General features: G+C 40.1%; 1 protein-coding gene across 1 annotated transcript in view; it reads right to left on the bottom strand.

Moving 5' to 3' along the window:
* LOC133367659 (vomeronasal type-2 receptor 26-like) overlaps positions 1-19,869 on the bottom strand; it is a 45,888-nt gene that overhangs the window by 19,914 nt on the left and 6,105 nt on the right. The window contains exon 3 of the mRNA XM_061591754.1: positions 5,917-6,144. Within this exon, the coding sequence (XP_061447738.1) occupies positions 5,917-6,144 (228 nt within the window). The remainder of the gene's footprint in view (positions 1-5,916; positions 6,145-19,869) is intronic.

Here is a 19,869-nt window from a genome sequence, read left to right as displayed (position 1 = left end):
GACGATAGATCGTTCCCAGTATTAAGTCCCTCCTGGGGCATGGTATCACTACCCACAACGATTCTGTGGAGGAGTCTGCCTCTTTTGGGGTTTCGAGCTTGCTGGATTCAATGCCTTCTTTCACGTATAGAGCGACTCCACCACCAATACATCCTTCCCTGTCCTTCCGATATAGTTTATATCCAGGGATAACTGTATCCCACTGGTTTTCTCCATTCCACCAGGTCTCCGTTATGCTCACTATATCAATGCTTTCCTCTAAGACCAAGCACTCCAGTTCTCCCATCTTGGTTCGCAGGCTCCTAGATGAAACTGACAATGGCCAGGGAGCCCATGTAGCCCAAAACACAGTAAAACATAGTAACTGAGGCCTCATTACATTCCAGTATGATTTCCCCATTCACCGAGTGCATGTCCCTATCTGGGAATGGAGGAGAAATAAATAGCCAAACTGTACAAATGCCAGCTTGAATAGAGGAGCAGGAAAGCACTATAGAATTTGTCAGTCCTCTCCCCACCCATTTCCTCATTCTGGATCCTGGTTTGGTTGCCATGAATGCTAGAACTACAGTGATGGTTTTTGCCAAAACAGTGGAAAGGGCCACAGAGAAGACAATGCCAAACGTCATTTGTTGGAGAAGGCAGATTATCCTTGTAGGTTCTCCAATAAAGAGCAAGGAGCAGAGGAAGCACAGGAGGAGGGAGATGAGGAGGATGTAAGTTAGGGTCCTGTTGTTGGCTTTGACAATGGGAGTGTCCTTGTATTTTATAAAAGTTTGAAGGACTAATATTGTTACAAAACAGAAAGAAATATCTAAGACAGCTAAGAAAATCCCTAAATCCTCGTTGTAAGAAAGGTAGCTTAGAACCTTGGGAATACATTGAGTATGGTCTTCAATGGGAAGCTGATCTTCTGGACAATTCACACAGACATCCATGTCTGCAGAAAAAAGGAAGAGCTGTTTAAGTATTTCAAGATGTTGCCCAATGTCTGTTTGAAGCTGTCCATTTTAACAGTCAGTGACTATGCCTCTGTTTGCATTCTTGCAGTTCTGTGAAGAACTCTCAGAGAAAGGAGTCCTTTAATTTCAAGGAGTGGGAATGTTTTTGTATTTCCAAAAGAATTTGTATATTATGCTGAGCTGGTGTACTCTAGTGGCTATAGTGTTTTACTATAAGCCAGGAAATCCCTGACACTGATCTTACTCAAGCCACGAATTCAGAAGGTAGCCTGCAGGTGGGGCATTCTTTTTGATTTTACCTTAATCCTCACCTGTTATGTGGAATTAAAATGCTGTCCTATTTTACAGAGTTGTTATAGGACTTACTGGAATAATGTAGTGCCAGACTTTAGATATACAGGAAACACTTTTTAATCATCATCATCATCATGCTGCCCCATATTCTGACCTTCATCTTCTGCAGTTTAAAAGTTAAAGAAATGCCTAGCTGGTTTTTAATTAATCTAATAAATTTTGCATTGAACTGAATGATAATGTCAGGCATGCTCAGTAAGAACCAACTGTCAGTGTTCTAAAAGCCAGACTCACAGCTGCTGGGCTTGCCTAATCAGGGGGCCACACCCACACCAGACTTTGATTTCATGTGAGATAGTTATGGCTTCCCCCAGAGAATCCTGGGAAGTGTAGTTTGTGAAGGGTGCTGAGAGGAGAGTTCTATTCCCTTGACAGAGCTCCAGTGGCCAAAGTGGTTTAATAGTCAGCCTCTCTGACTGAAGCTCTGTGAGTGGAACAGGGCATCTCCTAGCAACTCTCAGCACCCTTCACTAACTACACTTCCCAGAATTCTTTGAGAGAAGCTATGACTGTCTTAAGTGGAATAAAGGTCTGGTGTGGATGTGGCCAGGGACAGTTTTGGTTTAAATTTGGGTGGGAGGCTACAAGTGCCTGCTGTAGAATAAAAAGGTAGGGGAAACCCTGAAAAAGAATGATACTGTTCACAATGTTTTCCTTTTGGAAAGGAAAGGGGCTTCCCTTCTGCCTAGTGCCCATCCACCCAACTTCCTCCCCTCCCCCTCCCCCTCCCCTCCCTGCTCCTCCCCTAGTTCAGTGTTGGACCACGACCTGGGAGACCAGGGTTTGAATCCCCACATAGCCATGAAGCTCATTGGTTGACCTTGGGCCAGTCACTGCCTCTCAGCCTAAGAGGAAGGCAATGGTAAAATGACCTCTGAATACTGTTTACCATGAAAACCTTACTCATAGGGTCACCATAAGTCGGGATTGACTTGAAGGCAGTCCATTTCTATTTTCAAACATGATTGCACAGAAATAAATCCCATTGAACTCAAAAAGTATGCAACTGATCAAACCCACCCTCCCTTCTCCTCCCTGCTATCCCCTCCCTCTTGCCCCTTCCCTCTCCCTCCCCCTCCAGTCCCCTCCTTCCCCCTCCCCCTGGTCAGTTTTACTTATCTTAAGCATGATTGCATGGAAGTAAATACCACTGAAGTCAATAAGCATGCAAATGATCAAACCTGCCCTCCCCTGCTCCTTCCTTTCCCCTCCCCCTCCAATCCCCTCCTCTCCCTCCCCCTCCTTCCGCTCCCCTGTCCCCTCCCTTTCTCCTTCCCTCTCCTCTCCCCCCCTGCTCCTCCCCCATGGTCAGTTTTACCTATCCTAGCCATGATTACATAGGAGCAAACCACTCACCATATGCTCAGAGGCACGTTACCAAATTCTTCCAAGCTACACAAGAAGTGGATTGAACTGTGAAAGACCAACCCAAATTGTGTTTGCATTTTGAGAAATTTGTAGAGCAGTACAATATCTCAGAGAGAGGTTAGGGCTCCTGCTCCCCTTGTGCATTCACTGTAGCTGTCCAATTTCCCTGCTCTTTAAAGTTTGATAGAAATATCTGTGGGCTATAGGTACATTCTTAAAGTGCATGTCATGAACTAATGGTTCACACTGATTTTAAACCTGAGCAAATGATTGCCATAGCTAGAGGTGTGGTGTGTTTGCCAAGATTTAACTGGTCCACTAGATGCATCCCTTCCAGAAGTGGATCTGTTCATGATGCTACATGCTTTAGTTATATTGAGTTGGCATTACTGTGATGTGTTATATGTAGTGGTTGCTTTTGAGACTGTTTGAAAAATTCAGCTGATCTAAACTGTGGCAGCTAGTGATAAAGCCCTAAATGTCTCAAGGATAGGCTATCTCCCTTTCTCCCATGTGAATCTACCTGTGTCTCTTCTGGACATGATCTCATTGGAGTGCAGTCTTCAGATATGATTGACTGCAACCCAGGAGAGGGTCTTCTCAGTGGCTATGCTTTGTCTGTGGAAGTACCTCCAATGGGAGTCCTGATTTACCCATTTTTATGTCAGCAGGTATTTGGCCAACTGAACAGAATATGATTTGTGTTCTCTAAGTCTTTATGAAATTTTATTGACAAATTCTCTTTGTGTCTCTTTTAAAATGTTGCTTTTAAAAACAACAACTATGTTTGCTTGTTTGATTCATTTAAAAATCTGTATTGTGAACCAAATCTGCTCCATATCATTCCAGAGATACACATTCTGGACATTAATAAATTATAAATACATTACATTATGAAAATATTGGGATCTCTGTACATTATGTTTCCTACCCTTCTGGACATGGAGCCAATCATAGCCACAAACATTTATCTCCCTCCTTTCTCTGGCTAAAGTCTGGATAGCAGTTCTCATTGGAAGCATGCCCATCTTTTCCAGAAACAGGTTCACTGGTTTCTAGTTCATGTCTGAGCCCAATTTAAATATCTGGATGATGGCCTTTAAAGTCCTAAATTTCTTAGAGACATCAAAAGACTGCCTCCTCCCATATGAATCAATCCATGCATGCAGTAAGATATGCTGGAGGGGGTCACATTGTGGTTGTGACTGCAGAAATATGATTGGGTGGGACCTAGGAGAGGCATTCTCAGTGGCCATATCTAAGCTGAAGAATGCCCTGCTAAGGGAGGCCTGCTTTGCCTCATCTTTGCCTCATTTAACTCTTGTTCAGCCTATCATGTAGCTGATGATTTTTATGCTTCCTATCTTTTTAATGTAATTTCTTTGTGCCTAGTTCAATTTTTTAAACAAATCTGTGAACTCCTTTATATACACATTCAGGAGTTACCCATTCTCCAAATGAATACAGGATAAATATGTTAAGTCATGGACATTTCTTAATATATATTATGCCTCCTACCCTTCTGATGAGATACCATCCCTTCTGGACACTGAGCACAATCATAGCAGCAAAATTTCTCTCCTTCCTTCTTTTTCCTGCTATAGCCAGGATAGCAGTTGTCATTGCATACTGAAAGTGGCAGCCCCTGTATAGAAATATGAAGGATGATTGGTATACCTTGAGATCCGCATATAGAATGGTGTTGACAATGAATGATGGCATTAGAGATGCCAGTAAATTTCTCCCAAAATTCAAAAGCTCATTAAAAACTGCATCAAAGGTGAGGAGAGGTGAACTGTACAAGCCCCAGAATTCTCTTTCAGTTCAGAATGAAATATAATACAGAGGAAAAAAAGGCAGTTTCCCTGGCTCTCATGGGTTAGAAAAAAAATATCCTAGCCAACTAAAGTATTTTTTAGCTTGGCTCAGTTTCATTCTGCTGAATTTCATAAATTCTTGGTAAGAGTCTGTGCGGCTGAGCTACTTTGGCAGCCAGAGATCACATGATCTCATCTCAGTAGTCCCTGTGCAAGACCTTCATCTGCCAAATCTGTCCTTCCAGCCTTGGTCTTTGGTGTGTGTGAAGGTTTTCTTAACAAGACAATCCCATCCCCCGTGAATTAATAATGTGTAGACAAACTCTCATCACACTAGGGATGGGAAAATACATTAATTTCAGTTTCCCTCAATTTCTCATTTTTCTAATATTAAATTTGATTCTCCACATTTTTTAAAGTCCTCATGAAACTTCATCAGAAATTATGTGCAAACTTTTCTTAATAGACACATCTTCTCTGCACTTTTTAAAATATACACATTTTTGCAAAGCAATTTTCCTTAATTTAATGCATCTTTGTATGTTATTTTTGTTAATATATGCATTTATATGCACACTTTACCCTAGTATATGACTTTTTTACACATTCTGTACACATTGCAAAATTTGGAGATGAGCAAATTTTGAAGGATGTCTGTGTTTCAGTTCACCTATTGCTTCAGACATTTGAATTAGGCAAGTTTGCCTTTAAATGCAACTGAATCAAATCTCTTCCCCCATCCCTACTTCACATCTAAATAGAATTAAAAACATTAGTGGGAGGTTGAATGCAGCACTTCTTCTGTCTCTCACTAACTGTGGGCTGGGACAAACCACAGAGCTACAGGGGGAAAAAAGTCTCAAGTGTTGAGTCACTGGAGCTCTGGAAAGGGATAATGATTGGGGATCTGACTTTGATCGGCTTCCATAATACTTCTGGAATACCTCTGTGACTTCCAAGTCATTGTTACTTTCAGGCCCATATGAAGCAATATGAAATAGGTGCTTTGGAGATGTGACCTAACCCTCCTTTTTTATTCCTATCTTTCCTTCACAAATCAGTTTATGAGATTCTGTAGCATTTTAATAGAATTAAAGGCAGAATGCAAAAAAGTGTGTGTGTGTGTGTGTGTGTGTGTGTGTTTGCAACAGGCTGATATAACAGAATTTTATCATAAAACAGCAAGTGACATTGTTGGGAAGAAAGGTTTACTTTGAAAGAGTGAGAGAGATGAATCCATGAGGTAAAAAATCTACTGTGAACACTCTCGGGAAGTGGGGCAATGCAGGTGAAGTACACAGGTTTCATCTCATCATGTTTATTTCATCTTTACATAGAAAGGAAGCAGCTGTGTAACTGCTACCCTCCATAATTCAGCACATGAAAAGCAGGCAGTAGTTGCTGCTGTGTCTCACCTGATTAAAACTCTGATGCCAAACAATTTGCTCATCATCAATAGTTAACTCTTTGCCTAGAGGAGCCTGTGGTTCCAGTCTTCCAACTTTCACTCTGACCAATGAGCCGTTGGGGAACACCACCCAGTTTGTAAGATCAAAACCTGCAACTAGTTCTCCATTTTCATTAAAGTGCACAGAGTCTCCAGCACTGTTATTGAATATGATGCTCCTTAGAAAGTGATGGACCTAGGTTGAAAAAGAATACAAACAAAGGGACAAGTGGGTCTTGAATGTATTTCAATAAACATCCCTAAAACCTGAGTAACTTTTTTAAAAAGTGGGAACAGTATAAATGACGACTTTATATTTCTAGCTGAGATTTCTCTAGATTTGTCTCCACATGGTTAATAATTTAAAAAGAATCACTGGGTATCCAAATGGATTTGCAAAACGAAACAACAGCTACAAATGATTTTGGTGTAATTGTTTTAACCTGACTTAAGAGTTCTTTTTCATTTGGATCATAAACAAGTCTGCTTAAAAAAAAAAAGTGAGGTGAACTTACCAGCCACGGTTGTACATTTTGCACTGCCAGTCTCTCTTCTTCTAATATTCCTCTGTGTTTAGAGTTAGATTTGTATATGGCCTGCAAAGCATGTGCTACAGCATAGACAGCATTGTAGACATTGTAGCTGTGGCCAGTCATGTTCATTTCAAACAGAACTCCAGAAAGGTTCTCCATCTTCTCCTCTCCAGTGCAGGTTTTTGTCTTCTCCTCCCTCTCCTGTTCTATGGAGATTTTTAAAGAACAGCTGAATGCCTGTTCCCAGAAGTCTTGGATAAACCCATCTCCTTTGGCCCAGGATGGTCTTGTCATCTGAATGAACTTTTGGAAACCTAATGGCTGATTTGAGTGAACTGTGAAGGATAAAGAACCATGGAATGTTTGTATATCCCAAATCTTTTGAACAGACAGTGATGCAAAATCCCAGTGAGATGTAATAATCCACACTTTACCCAGAGGTGGCAATTCCAAGAAGAGTGCTAGAAATGTTATTACTCTTAAAATCTGAAAGGATGGAGGTTCTCTGTAGACACATAATACATTGGCTTTTCTCTCAATGAGAGTTGCATAGTTTTTCCACTGCTGTATAATCAAGTCTATCAACTCATCCACATAATTCCATTTAGGTATTTTTACTATGAAGGCATAACAGATGTCATTCTGGGAAAGCACTGGCACAACTGTCTGTAAAAACCTGTCCCCTTTGTCATCATCCGCAGCACAGAGCCCAATCCATGTCCATCTGAAATACTGAAGTAACCGCACAACTCCCATGTGTTGGTGGGCTTCATTTGGGACCATCTGATACAAAAAAGGGTATAGTATTTTGGAACTTTGTAGTAGCAGAAATGATCCATAAGTGAGCTGAAATAAATGAATTATAAGAGAATACTATGAATCCTAGAGTTTCAGGGGCTCTTGTAGACCATTTAGTCCAACTTCCCAGGTGATGCAGGAATTCCAGTATTAGAGTATCCCCAACAGATTGCTGTTCATTCTCTACTTGAAGTCGTCCAGTGATTGGGTTTCCATCGATTGGTAACCTATTCTATTGATGAATTGTGCTTCCAGTTAAAATGTTTCCCCTAATGTTTAACCAAAATCTGGTCCTGCCTTCTGGAGCAGCAGGGAAAAATTGTTTCCCACCTTGTATGTATTAGGATATTTGAAGAATGCTACTGTCTCATCTACAGTATGTCCCCTATTTTCCTGGCTAAATATGCCCTGTTCCTTCAATCTTTTATTGTATGGCTTGCTTTCCATGCTCCTAACTGTCTCCATTGCCCTTCTCTGTACTCATTCTAATATCATATTTCATTAATGGAGATTAATGAAATTAATAGAGATTAATTAATAGATATTAATGAAAATATATAGACTATATAGATATATATATTCCTTTTTTGCATGGATTACATTTTCAATCTCAATAGTTCTGGGGGAAAACATTTTAAAGTTTTGTATAATTGGTATCTGATTCCTTTAAAATTAATTAAAATAAATAACTCTGGAATATTTGTTGGAGTTGCCCTGAACTGAGAGCATCTAACTTTCATAAGCTGTGGCCATGTAGGAATATTCAACCATTTTGGAAGGTGGTTGTTGAAATTGTTAAGAGAATCACTTAAAAAAAAGATTATTATGAGGATGTATTGAAGACTTGGTATCTAAAAAGAAACAAGAATTGGTGTCAAATGTAATTATTACAACTACAGTAGAAGTGGCTTAGAAATGGAAGAAGATAGAAGACCCACGTGGAAGAGTACATTGCACATGGTAAAACTCATGTGTTTATTGCATGTAATGTGATTGGAAGAAGGAAGACTTAGGGTGCAATCCAACTCATAGGAGCCTGGTGAAAGCAAGGCTGGCACCAGGGGCTGCCACTTCCAACCTCCGTTCAGGTGCAGCTAGGAGGGGAGGATGCTGGCTCCACTGGTAGACTATGGTGGAAGGAAATGAAATGCATGTTTCCTTCCTCCACCCCTTTTCCTGGCATAGCAGCTACCAAGACTGAGGGTGACAGGACTGAGCCAAACAGGTTCAGGATGTAGCAGAAGTCCTCTTCCCCTCAGTTCTGCCCCTAACACCCTCAGAACACCCCTTTTTGAGTGTTCCATTGAATCCACTTGTGCCGGTCTAGGATGAGTTGGCTGTGCCTGGCTGCGCCCCATGGATGACTTCTGCTGGCAGAGCCCAGTGGCACTGACACTCTTCCTCCTCCACAGCTCCACCACATTCTGAAGCTTTTCAGCCCAGCATATCTACCAGGTGGATTGTGCCAAAAGGCTGGTTAATATTAGAAACTTTGTGTCATACTGGAACTCATTGGTTGATTGTTGAAATATATGTTTTCAGGAAAATATAGCAAATGACATTTCAAATTTTTCATGTAATTTAATACATTTTGAAAAATTACATTAAAACATGAAATGTCATTTGCTATATTTTCCTGAAAACAAATTTTTCAATAATCAACCAATTTATGTAATTTAATAAATTTTGACCCCCTTTAGGATGCACACCTTAAGGCAGTGAGGGGGTTTGAGAGTGTTGAAGAAGCTGAGAGCAATGTCATCAGGAGTCTAGACCAAGAGGCTAGACTCCTAACAGGGGCACCCAAGGCGGAATGGTCAAAGCTGAGACACCAGACTAAGATGCATCCAAACTCAGAGGAAGGCAATGGCAAACCACCTCTGAATACCTCTTACCATGAAAACCCTATGAACAGAGTATCCAAAATGCAACATGAGATAGTGCTAGAAGATGAGACCCCCAGTTAAGAAGGCTTTCACCGAGCTACTGGGGAAGAACAAAAGACAAGTAAAAGTAGCGTTGTGACCAATGACGCAGCTGGGTCAAAACTGAAAGGATGCCCAGAGGCTAATGTGCACAGATGCGAAAGGCGAGTCTAGAGTTGTACAACACACACAATAGGAACATGGAATGTGAGAAGCATGAACCACGGAAAGTTAGAAATTGTCAAGAAAGAAACGGAATGTATCAACATGACAATACTTGGCGTGAGTGAATTAAAATGGAAGGGAATGGGACATTTTCAATCAGGCAACTGGAATATATTTTATGCAGGAAATGAGAACTCAAGAAGAAACAGGGTTACTTTAATAGTGAGAAGTGATGTAGCAAAAGCAATTAAGAGCTACAATGCAATGTCTGAGTGAGTGATATCAATGAGATTAAATGGGAAACCTATTAACATAACCACCATCCAAGTCTACTCTCCAATGGCAAACGCAGAAGAAGAAGAATTGGAGAGATTTTACGCAGAAGTACAGGGGGAAATTGATCACACACCGAAACAAGATGTGCTGATAATCATGGGGAACTAGAATGCAAAAGTAGGGAACAGAGAAGAACTAGGAATTGTGGGAAAATGGAGCTTAGGAGACAGAAATGAAGCAGGAGAAAGACATCAAATTCTGTGAAGCCAATAATTTATTTCTTGCGAACACATTTTTGGAGCAACTGAAAAGACGACTGTACATGTAGACATCACCAAATGGTCAATATAGGAATCAAATTGATTATATAATTGGTAATAGAAGAGGGAGAAGTTCCATACTTTCTGCAAAAACAAGACCAGGAGCAGACTGTAGTACAGATCATGAACTGGTTGTATCAAAAATCAGAGTAAAGCTAAAGAACAACAACAAAGCAATCATAATGTCAAAATACAATTTAAATAACATCCTATATAAAGATTAAATAAGGAACAGGCTTGAGGCTTTAAACTTAGTTGACAGAAGAACTATGGAGTGAAGTCAGAGACATTATCAGGGAAGAATGCAAAAAGACAACACCTGTAGTTAAAAAGAGAGAAAGACCTCAATGGATGACTGAAGAAACTCTTAAAATGGTTAAAGAGAGAAGGAAAGCAAAAGCAAAAGGAGATAGAAACACGGTCAGAACCCTAAATGCAACAATATAGCGACTAGTATGTAGGGACAAAGAGAACTATTACAATAGTTATTGTATTGAAATAGAAGATGACAATAAAAAGGGAAGAACAAGAGCCCTATTCCAAAAGATTAGAGAAATGAAAGGAAAATTTAAACCAAGAGTAGGGATCTTGAATAATCAACAGGGGAACACACTGACTGACTGAGATGAAATAAGAGGAAGATGGAAGCAATACACTGAAGAACTCTGTAAAAAGATGTCAGGATGACAGATTCAATGACGGAGGAACTGTATGACGAAGAATCAGAAATTTTAGAATGTGAGGTGAAAGCTGTTCTTAAAATACTTGGAAGAAACAAATCACCAGGAACAGATGGCATACCAATAGAGTTGCTACAAGCTACTGACACTGAATCTGTCCAAATTTTGACAAAGAAATATGGAAAACTAAACACTGGAAGCATTCAATATATATCCCAATTCTAAAGAAAGGGGATCCCAGGGAATGCAGTAATTATCGAACTAGTGCCTTAATATCCCATGCAGGTAAAGTAATGCTCAAGATTCTACAATAAAGGCTCTTAATATATATAGAGCGAGAAATGCCAGACATCCAAGCTGGATTTAGAAAGGGAAGAGGCACCAGAGATCATATTGCAAACATATGTTGGATAATGGAATGGACAAAGGAATTTCGGAAGAACATCACCCTGTGCTTTATAGATTACAGCAAAGCCTTTGACTGTGTAGGTCATGAAAAACTATGGAATGCTTTAAAAGAAATGGGGGTGCCACAGCATCTGATTGTCCTGATGTGCAACCTATACTCTGCACAAGAGGCTACTGTAAGGACAGAATATGGAGAAACCAATTGGTTCCCATTCAGAAAGGGTGTGAGACAGGGGTGTATTTCATCATCCTATTTGTTTAATCTATACGAAGAACATATCATACGGAAAGCGGGATTGGACCAAGATGAAGGAGGTGTGAAAATTGGAGGGAGAAACATCAATAATTTAAGATATGCAGACAATACCATACTACTAGCAGAAACCAGTAATGATTTGAAATGAATGCTGATGAAGGTTAAAGAGGAAAGCACAAAAGCAAGACTACAGCTGAACATCAAAAAGACTAAAGTAATGACAACAGAAGATTTATGTAACTTTCAAGTTGACAATGAGGACATTGAACTTGTCAAGGATTATTAATACTTCGGCACAATCATTAACCAAAATGGAGACAATAGTCAAGAAATCAGAAGAAGGCTAGAACTGGGGAAGGCAGGTATGAGAGAACTAGAAAAGGTCCTCAAATGCAAAGATGTATAACTGAACACTAAAGTCAGGATAATTCAGACCATGGTATTCCCAGTCTCTATGTATGGATGTGAAAGTTGGACAGTGAAAAAAGTGGATAAGAGAAAAATCAACTCCTTTGAAATGTGGTGTTGGAGGAGAGCTTTCGGCATACCATGGACTACAAAAAAGACCAATAATTGGGTGTTAGAACAAATTAAACCAGAACTGTCACTTGAAGCCAAAATGAAGAAATTGAGGTTATCATGCTTCGGACATATGATTCACTAGAAAAGACAATAATATCGGGAAAAACAGAAGGGAGTAGAAAAAGAGGAAGTTCAAACAAGAGATGGATTGATTCCATAAAGGAAGCCACAGACCTGAACTTACACAATCTGAACAGGGTGGTTCATGACAGATGCTCTTGGAAGTAACTGATTCATAGGGTTGCCATAAGTCATAATCAACTTGAAGGCACATAACACTAATAAGATAAAAATATTTACATTTATTTAACACAATATATAATGTATAATATAAGAATGATAGATTTTTTTAAAAAGATGAGTTCCAGCCCCAGGATAAAAGCATGTTGGCACCCCACTTTAAATGTCCCTCCCATTTCATGAAGAACTATTGGTGAGTACTCTTTGACTATGATTTTTCAACAATCTGTGAACTACCTGATATCATCTAGCTCACATTTAACCACTTTGCATGCCAAAATATTAAGGGAAACATTGTTAAATGCTTGACTATAATCAAGACTTGTGCCATGTATCTGAAATCTCCGTACACAGAGCTTACCTGTGGAGTCTTGTGAATTGCTGAAACAATGGCCATATTAGCAGATATTTCAGAGATACATCCTCCAACAACAGCTATGAGATTCTTTTGGTTGTGACATTTGAAATTGGGGACAAACCTATTGTGTGTGGAAAGGAGGCTCAGGGTGGCCTTGTAGGTCATCCTTGCAGTGTAGTAGCTATTGAGTATGTGGAATCCCAGGGAGAGATTTGATAAAATGTTGGGATTCTCATTGATTTCTCTGACAGCAAATGCTAAGGCCAGGATGTGCTGGTAGTTCTTAGGCACTGAGCTGTAAAAAGAGTTACAGCTGCTTAATAAAACAACAGCAACAACAGTAACAAAATGTATTTGTACTCTTCATCTTCATTCATCTAAATGCCTTCAATACTGAGGTATAGCTTAAAATGGCATATGATAATACAGTGAAGAAAAAAAAAGGATAAAACATCTGAAATAGATATTGTTCCAGTGAATTCATGAGCTAAATCTCACAATGTTTTAGGATAATTCTAGTGCTTAATAAACTGTTCCATGCAGTTACTGAAGTCACATCTTTGCATACAATAGATGTGGCCGGACTTATAGCCCTTCTTATCTTGCTGGACTATAAATCCCATCATCCTTGACAGTTAACTATTCTTCCTGGAGTTGATGGGAGTTGGAATCCAACAACATCTGAAGGGCCACAGGTTCTCTGCTCATAGCTTCTCCAGTTATGCTCTTGTTTTGTCAATCAATACAGAATCTCTTTACCAACAGATTCAACCAAAAAAGGAAAAAGAAATATACAATAAGATGAAAGTTAAAACCCTGTTTCATACATGTTCTCGTGCATTTTTAAATGTAAAAGTAAGAACTAAGGCACAAGACTGTGATTTCCACATGACTAAGGGAGTCATAATTGATTGTGGGTCTTTTTGAAGTGTGCTTTAAATTTCAGCACTTACTGTTTGCTCCTGTTTAAGATGCAAAGAGGCTGAGCAACCAGAGGGGTGAAAATGACAGGAAAAATGAAACAGGTACTACTTCTAAACTACAATATAAAATGAAGTTTTCAGGTAACTAGAAGACTGGGAGTGCAGGTGAGGGGGCAGAGATGAAGACAAAGAATGAAAAGAAACAAATTATGGAAAGAACAGAAATGGCTGGCAAAACAAAAACTAAATAAAGGCATAATCTTCCATGTGGCTTTTCTGCACAAGATGTGTAGAAATGCACAGGATGCATTCATTTCAATGGTGCTTGTGAAGGAAAACCTACTGGTGGTTTGTGCTCATCAATATAATGTAGAAGGCAATATATTTAGTTATATCCATCCACCTGTCCTATCTATCTTTCTGTCTATATGATTAACATGTCCAGATGTACCTGGGATGGCACTTTTTTCACACCAAAAATTAAAATTGATTATTAAGCCTTGTGCTGCGTAAGCAGATGTTCTCAGCTATTGTATTATGGTCTAACTAAATTACAGAATGAGAGCAGATAAATACAGTAATGCCTTACATAGGTTCATCAATCAAGATCTGTGCAGGCTGTTCTGTGAAAGAGAGGTTGTTATAGAGGAAAAAGACTTGAGAAACAATTTCGCCAATCAGAAGGTCTCCTGGCTGGTAAAATTCATGAGGAATAGGGAGAGGATCATCATATATGCTTCAATTAATGAAGTGTGTGTTGCATGCAGTATGACATAGCAGTGCTAGAAGCAATTCAACCACCAGCATGATCCTGTTGACAAAATGTCCTCTCCCAACACAGATTTCCATAGTTCCAACAATGGCATTATATGTGGGTATTACCAGTTTTGCTACAGCATCCCGTGAACATTTGATGATACATTTGCTATAGGGATTTTCAGCTTGATCTGCAAGGGAAACTGTACTTGGTCTTACAGTTAATAATGGCACTTTGTCCATCTGTATATCTTACTTTAACCATTTATAATGGCTCCTTGTCCATCGGTATCCCTAAATAGTGAATTCTCTTGATCTCGTCACTTTATTCTCTAATGGTGAGTGAGACAGTATGTTTCCCCCTTCTTCCTTTTACAGCCATATATATAGCTGTTCAGCCACAGGTATCAATGGCTTTCCCTTGTTGGCAAAGAGAAGAAAAAGGTAAGTTCAGGTATTCTCTATCAATTTTAAAATTAGGTAGAATTTTAAAAGCAGTGATGATAAAAGAGGCAAGATGCTGGCCAGCATGAAGAGTGCTATGAAACCTTTGTCCAAAAGTCAGAATGATACATTACAATATGGCACTGTGCATGTGTGTGAGAGAGTTAATCAGTACCTCCTTAATGAGGTCCTAATTTTCATGGGAAGTAACAGGAAAGTGTAATATTAAGTAGCCAAGGACAAGGGATAAAGAAAATGGATATTCATAGTAGGGTCTGGGGCAGTTAAAAATAATGATGGGATCAGATGGTGGAAAGATACCCTAATATATAGAAAGGGTAATTATCGAAGAAAAGAATGACAGAGCTCAGCCTATGCCTCAATCCAGTTCTGATTCAACATGAGGGTTTTATAACTCCCCCCCCCAGATGCTGACTGTTGATCATGTTAATGAGCTCTGGGTGCCCATGGTGTAAGAGGATGAAAACCAGTAATTTTGACAATGATTGGGATAATTATCACTTCCCCAGTGGTTTTGGCCTTTGAAGTTGTATCATGCATGACAAAGCTGCTAGGATCTTTCTCTCTCCTTTTAATGCTACAACTATTATTTTTCTTCTTTGAGGGATAAAATAGAAACTGGCACAGGGCAGAGTAGGCCCAGACTGCTTCTGTCCAAAGCTAGAGTTAAATCCAACCACACAATACTCATATTTGCTACAAACAGGGCTTTTTTTTTGTTACAGTGTTCACCAGTCCAGGGTACCAGCACCTTTTTTTGCTGTCCACGGCAGCCATTTTGTGCTGGCACCCATAGCACTGTTATGACTAAGCTATTCTCTCAGAATTCCCGTAGAACATGTTACTACTTACTAATGGAGTGTCTCTGATTATTTTAATATAAATCACAGTTGAGGCCTAAAACTTCTAACTACAGTGTGTATTATTATTATTATTATTATTATTAGCAACCACCACCACCACCAGGTTATTCTTCCCATACTGCCTCTGGAAGATAGATGAACCCTCCTGCAAGGATAAATTCTTCACTCTCCAGAGTACTGTTGAACACACTTTACTACTCTATTGAGCATAACTTGAAGGCCCAGGTTTAAATTCACAGTCATTAGCCTGGGGAATCTGAGGCTTTATGATGATGTGCATCTCTTTCTGCAGATCACATTCAATTAATGTTTGATAATGCATGATAATTAACATCATGTTATTAAAATATTTTATTTATGAAGTACCTTTTACAAATTACAGATTAATATCTCTTCCTCATGGAGCTTATAATCTAAATTTAGACTATCTCTGTGTGTGTCTGTGGGGGGGGGAGCAGAGTCACCAACAGGATTTCTGGGGCCTTTTGAAAATTTGTTTTCAGGGCTTATGTTGCTCTGTCCAGTAAAAAGGAGTGGCCCTGTTAGATGTTGTGGAAGTAAAATAACCAGGATGTAGAGGACATACAAACTCCATTAAGCTGCCGTTGGATGAAAAGTACAGTGGACTTCCCCCAGTTTTGAAGGAGCTGCTACATTCCACTATGTTCTGCCCCATATACTTTTTGGGATGGGATAGAAGCCTGTGTAGGGTGGTATGTGCTTGCGAAAATACTCAAGGTTGCAGCCGACTTTAGTAAAGCTTACAGAGTAAGGAGGTCCACTACAGTTGACCAGTCACATTTTTGGAAGGGAAAGCTGCATGCTACACTATTGTTGGGTTCAAATGCAAGCGCTCCCCCTCCCTGCCCAAGAGGCGAGCCAGCGCACCCCTCAACCTGGGTAGGAGCACAAGCTCGACACTTTATTTACCTGTTTTCAGTGGCCCAGCCAGATACCAAAAGTAAAGCAGACACACACACAATTACTGCTTGATCAAGAGGGATCTCTACACCGTGCAGACAGCAGTCTGACAGGGCAGAGAGAGCATCGTTTATTAAGTAAAGCCTCATTATATAAGGTTCATAAGCAAAACAAAGTAAAATATTATTAAAAATCATAACAAAGGGAACACAATATTACAGAGATAAGCAAGCGCATCTGTTTATCCTTGTTCCATTTCTCATAATTCTTTAGAAGCGAAAACTTGATAAAGAACTTCTACACTTGTCAATCTAAGAAACTTAATTTGAGATAAGAACTTAAGGAAAGCGAGGAAGAGGGGTAGATTGACACCATTAAGAGATAAAGATAGGGCTAATGTGCCTGCCCACTCAGCAGTATGACGTAAATCTATGGCCAGCAAAGTATTTGGAAACACAATGTGCGAAATATATAAAGTGAAGCAAGACAGAGAGAAATAGCAACAATCAAAGGGAATACACTGTTATCTCTTTTCCAAGATGTTACAGCCTCAGAGGCGCCTTTGTGTGTGATTTCTCATCAGAGAAGAAACGAAACTTAGAGTGTCATGCCCCCCCCCTCTCTAAGTTCCAGGATTCATTGCGTCACCAGTTCTGGCAATAATGCAGCATTTCTTGACAACTCTTGACAACTCTTGGGGCCTGGAAATAAAATATTTCCTAACACTATCCTAGGCAGATCTCCCAGATGGAAACTTCGTCATGTTTCAGAGGGACTCAGACTTTGTTGCTTTTGTTTTCACGGCTTGTCTACTTTGGGGTATTTTATGAACATTATGTTAAATTGTTATCTGTATCGTTATTTATCTGTATTTTATCATTATTGTTTTCAGATTTTTAATGTCTGTTATATTTGTATGCCTATTTTGTACGTCACCCAGAGTGGCTGGATAGCCAGCCAGATGGGCGACTAAGAAATTCAATAAATAAATAAATAAATAAATAAATAAATAGGCCTCAACATTATATATATATATTTCATTTCATTTCATTTCATTTATTTTAAAATATTTTTATCCCGCCCTTCTACCCTATAATAGGGCACTCAGGGCGGCTTACAAAAATAAAATCAAACACGTACATAATATAATTGTAAACAGTAAAATCACAAAAACATTAAAATAAATTAAAATACAATTAAAATACCTAAAATACAATATACACACACACACATATAGGGAGTGGTACTAAAGGGACTACAAAGATAAAATTTAATGTAGAAGGCATAAAATCAGTGTCAGGCTCTACCTTCAGTCCCTCCCAAAGGCTCTCCGGAACAAGATCATTTTCAGAAGTCTTTGGAAAACCAAGAGGGAGGGAGCAGAGAGGACTTCTTCGGGTAGAGTATTCCAAAGCTTGGGGACCACAGCTGAAAAAGCTCTCTTCCGCGTGCCTGTCAAATATCTTTCATTCCAGGCATGCAGAGGAGACCCAAGGCAGATGATCTTAAATCTCGGGCAGGTACATATGGGCATAAGCGGTCCCTCAGGTATATTGGTCCAAGGCCGTTTAGGGCTTTAAAGGTCAGAACCAGCACTTTGAATTGGGCCTGGAAACAAATTGGGAGCCTGTGGAGTCGATAAAGCACAGGGTGATATGCTCCCTGCGCCATGCTCCAGTTAACATTCTTGCTGCTGCAATTTCTGAACCATTTTCAAAGGCAGCCCCACATAGAGTGTGTTACAGTAATCAAGCCTTGATGTCACCAATGCATATGTCACTGTGGCCAAGTCAATTGCCTCCAGGAACGGACACAGCTGGTAGACCAGTTTGAGTTGGCCAAAAGCACTCCTGGCTACCACAGCCACCTGATATTCAAGCAGCAGGGCAGGATCCAGGAGGACTCCCAAACTGCGGACCTGCTCCCTCAAGGGGAGTGCAACCCCATCCAGAACAGGTTGCAAATCCCTGGTGCAGTTTTTCCTTGACCAGCAGTATTTCTGTCTTGTCTGGATTAAGTTTCAGTTTGTTAGCCCACATCCAGCCCTTCACAGCCTCCAGGCACCAGTTTAGGATGAGCACTCCCTCCTTACAATCAGGTGGTAGGGAGAGAAAGAGATGAGTGTCATCAGCATATTGATGACATTGTACTCCAAATCTCCTGATGACCTCTCCCAGCAGTTTCATATAAATGTTAAAGAGCATGGGACACAGAATGGAACCTTGCAGTACCCCATAGGTTGACAGCCAGGGGGTCAAGCAGTAGTCTCCCAGCACCACTTTCTGGGTCCTGTCTGTCAGGTAGGACCAGAGCCACCGTAAAACAGTGCCTCCCAATCCCATCCCAGCTAGATGGCCCAGAAGGATACCATGGTCGATTGTATCGAAGGCCGCTGAGAGGTCCAGCAGCACCAACAGGGATGCACTCCCCCTGTCTGATGCCTGGCGTAGGTCATCAAGCTGGGCGACCAAGGCAGTCTCTGTCCCATGACCAGGCCTGAAGCCTGAGTGAACAGAGTCTAGATAGCCCGATTCATCCAGGAAAACTTGGAGCTGAGCAGCCATTACCCCCTCAATCACCTTGCCCAGAAAGAGGAGATTAGAGACTGGACGGAAGTTGTTAAGACCCGCAGGGTCTAATAAAGGAAGTGTGTAGCAGACAGCAAAGAGTGGGTTGTATGAGATTAGAGTCAACGTAGCGAGCCCACCTGAAGTGGGCAGCACTTAGCCAAACATGGGTGAAAAGAATCCAAGTGGAGATGTTAACATAGGGAAGTGTCTATGTTCATGGTTCACCATCAGCAGATCAAAAAAAAGTCTGTGAGCAATATAAAGGCAATCACTTATATCGATACTTTATTACGGTCAACGACCCGTCAAGAAAAATAAAAATTACAACCAGTTGCATACATATTGTTAAAATTATCACTAAACTAGTACTAGTAATATTAAGCAATTACATAGAAGGGTTAATAGTAAATAACTGTCTTTTATGTTGGGCTGCATAAAAGTACTTAGCAACTGAAATCAAATGAGAGCTATTATTGCCAGATAGAAGCCATGACATCCAATGTTCAGGAGATCTATTGGGATGATTTTGCATATAAGGTACAATATATAGATCCCTTTCCTCAGCATATAGAGGACAGGCAAAGAGGATATGGGGCAGAGATTCTATTAAGCCTTCCTTACACAGACAGAGGCGTTGCGTTAAGGGCATGCCCTTAAATCTACCCTCCAGGAGCGCAGACAGTTGAAGCGGGCCTTAGAGAATGCTAATCGGTATTTGGGATTCGTTAAGACACTTATATTCTTTCAATTTTTTCTCCTCATCAGCTCAGGCCTCAGCACAATGATGTAGCATTTAGGGAAAAATATGCAACCCAGTAGTCCAGCACTACAGGACAATATGGAGAAGATCTCATGTATTTTTCTTTGGTGTTCAGGTAGGTT

Source organism: Rhineura floridana, chromosome 11 (assembly GCF_030035675.1).
Source record: "Rhineura floridana isolate rRhiFlo1 chromosome 11, rRhiFlo1.hap2, whole genome shotgun sequence".
NCBI lineage: Eukaryota > Metazoa > Chordata > Lepidosauria > Squamata > Rhineuridae > Rhineura > Rhineura floridana.
The sequence above is the reverse complement of the archived record's forward strand: the minus strand, read 5'-3'. Positions and strand labels throughout refer to the sequence as shown.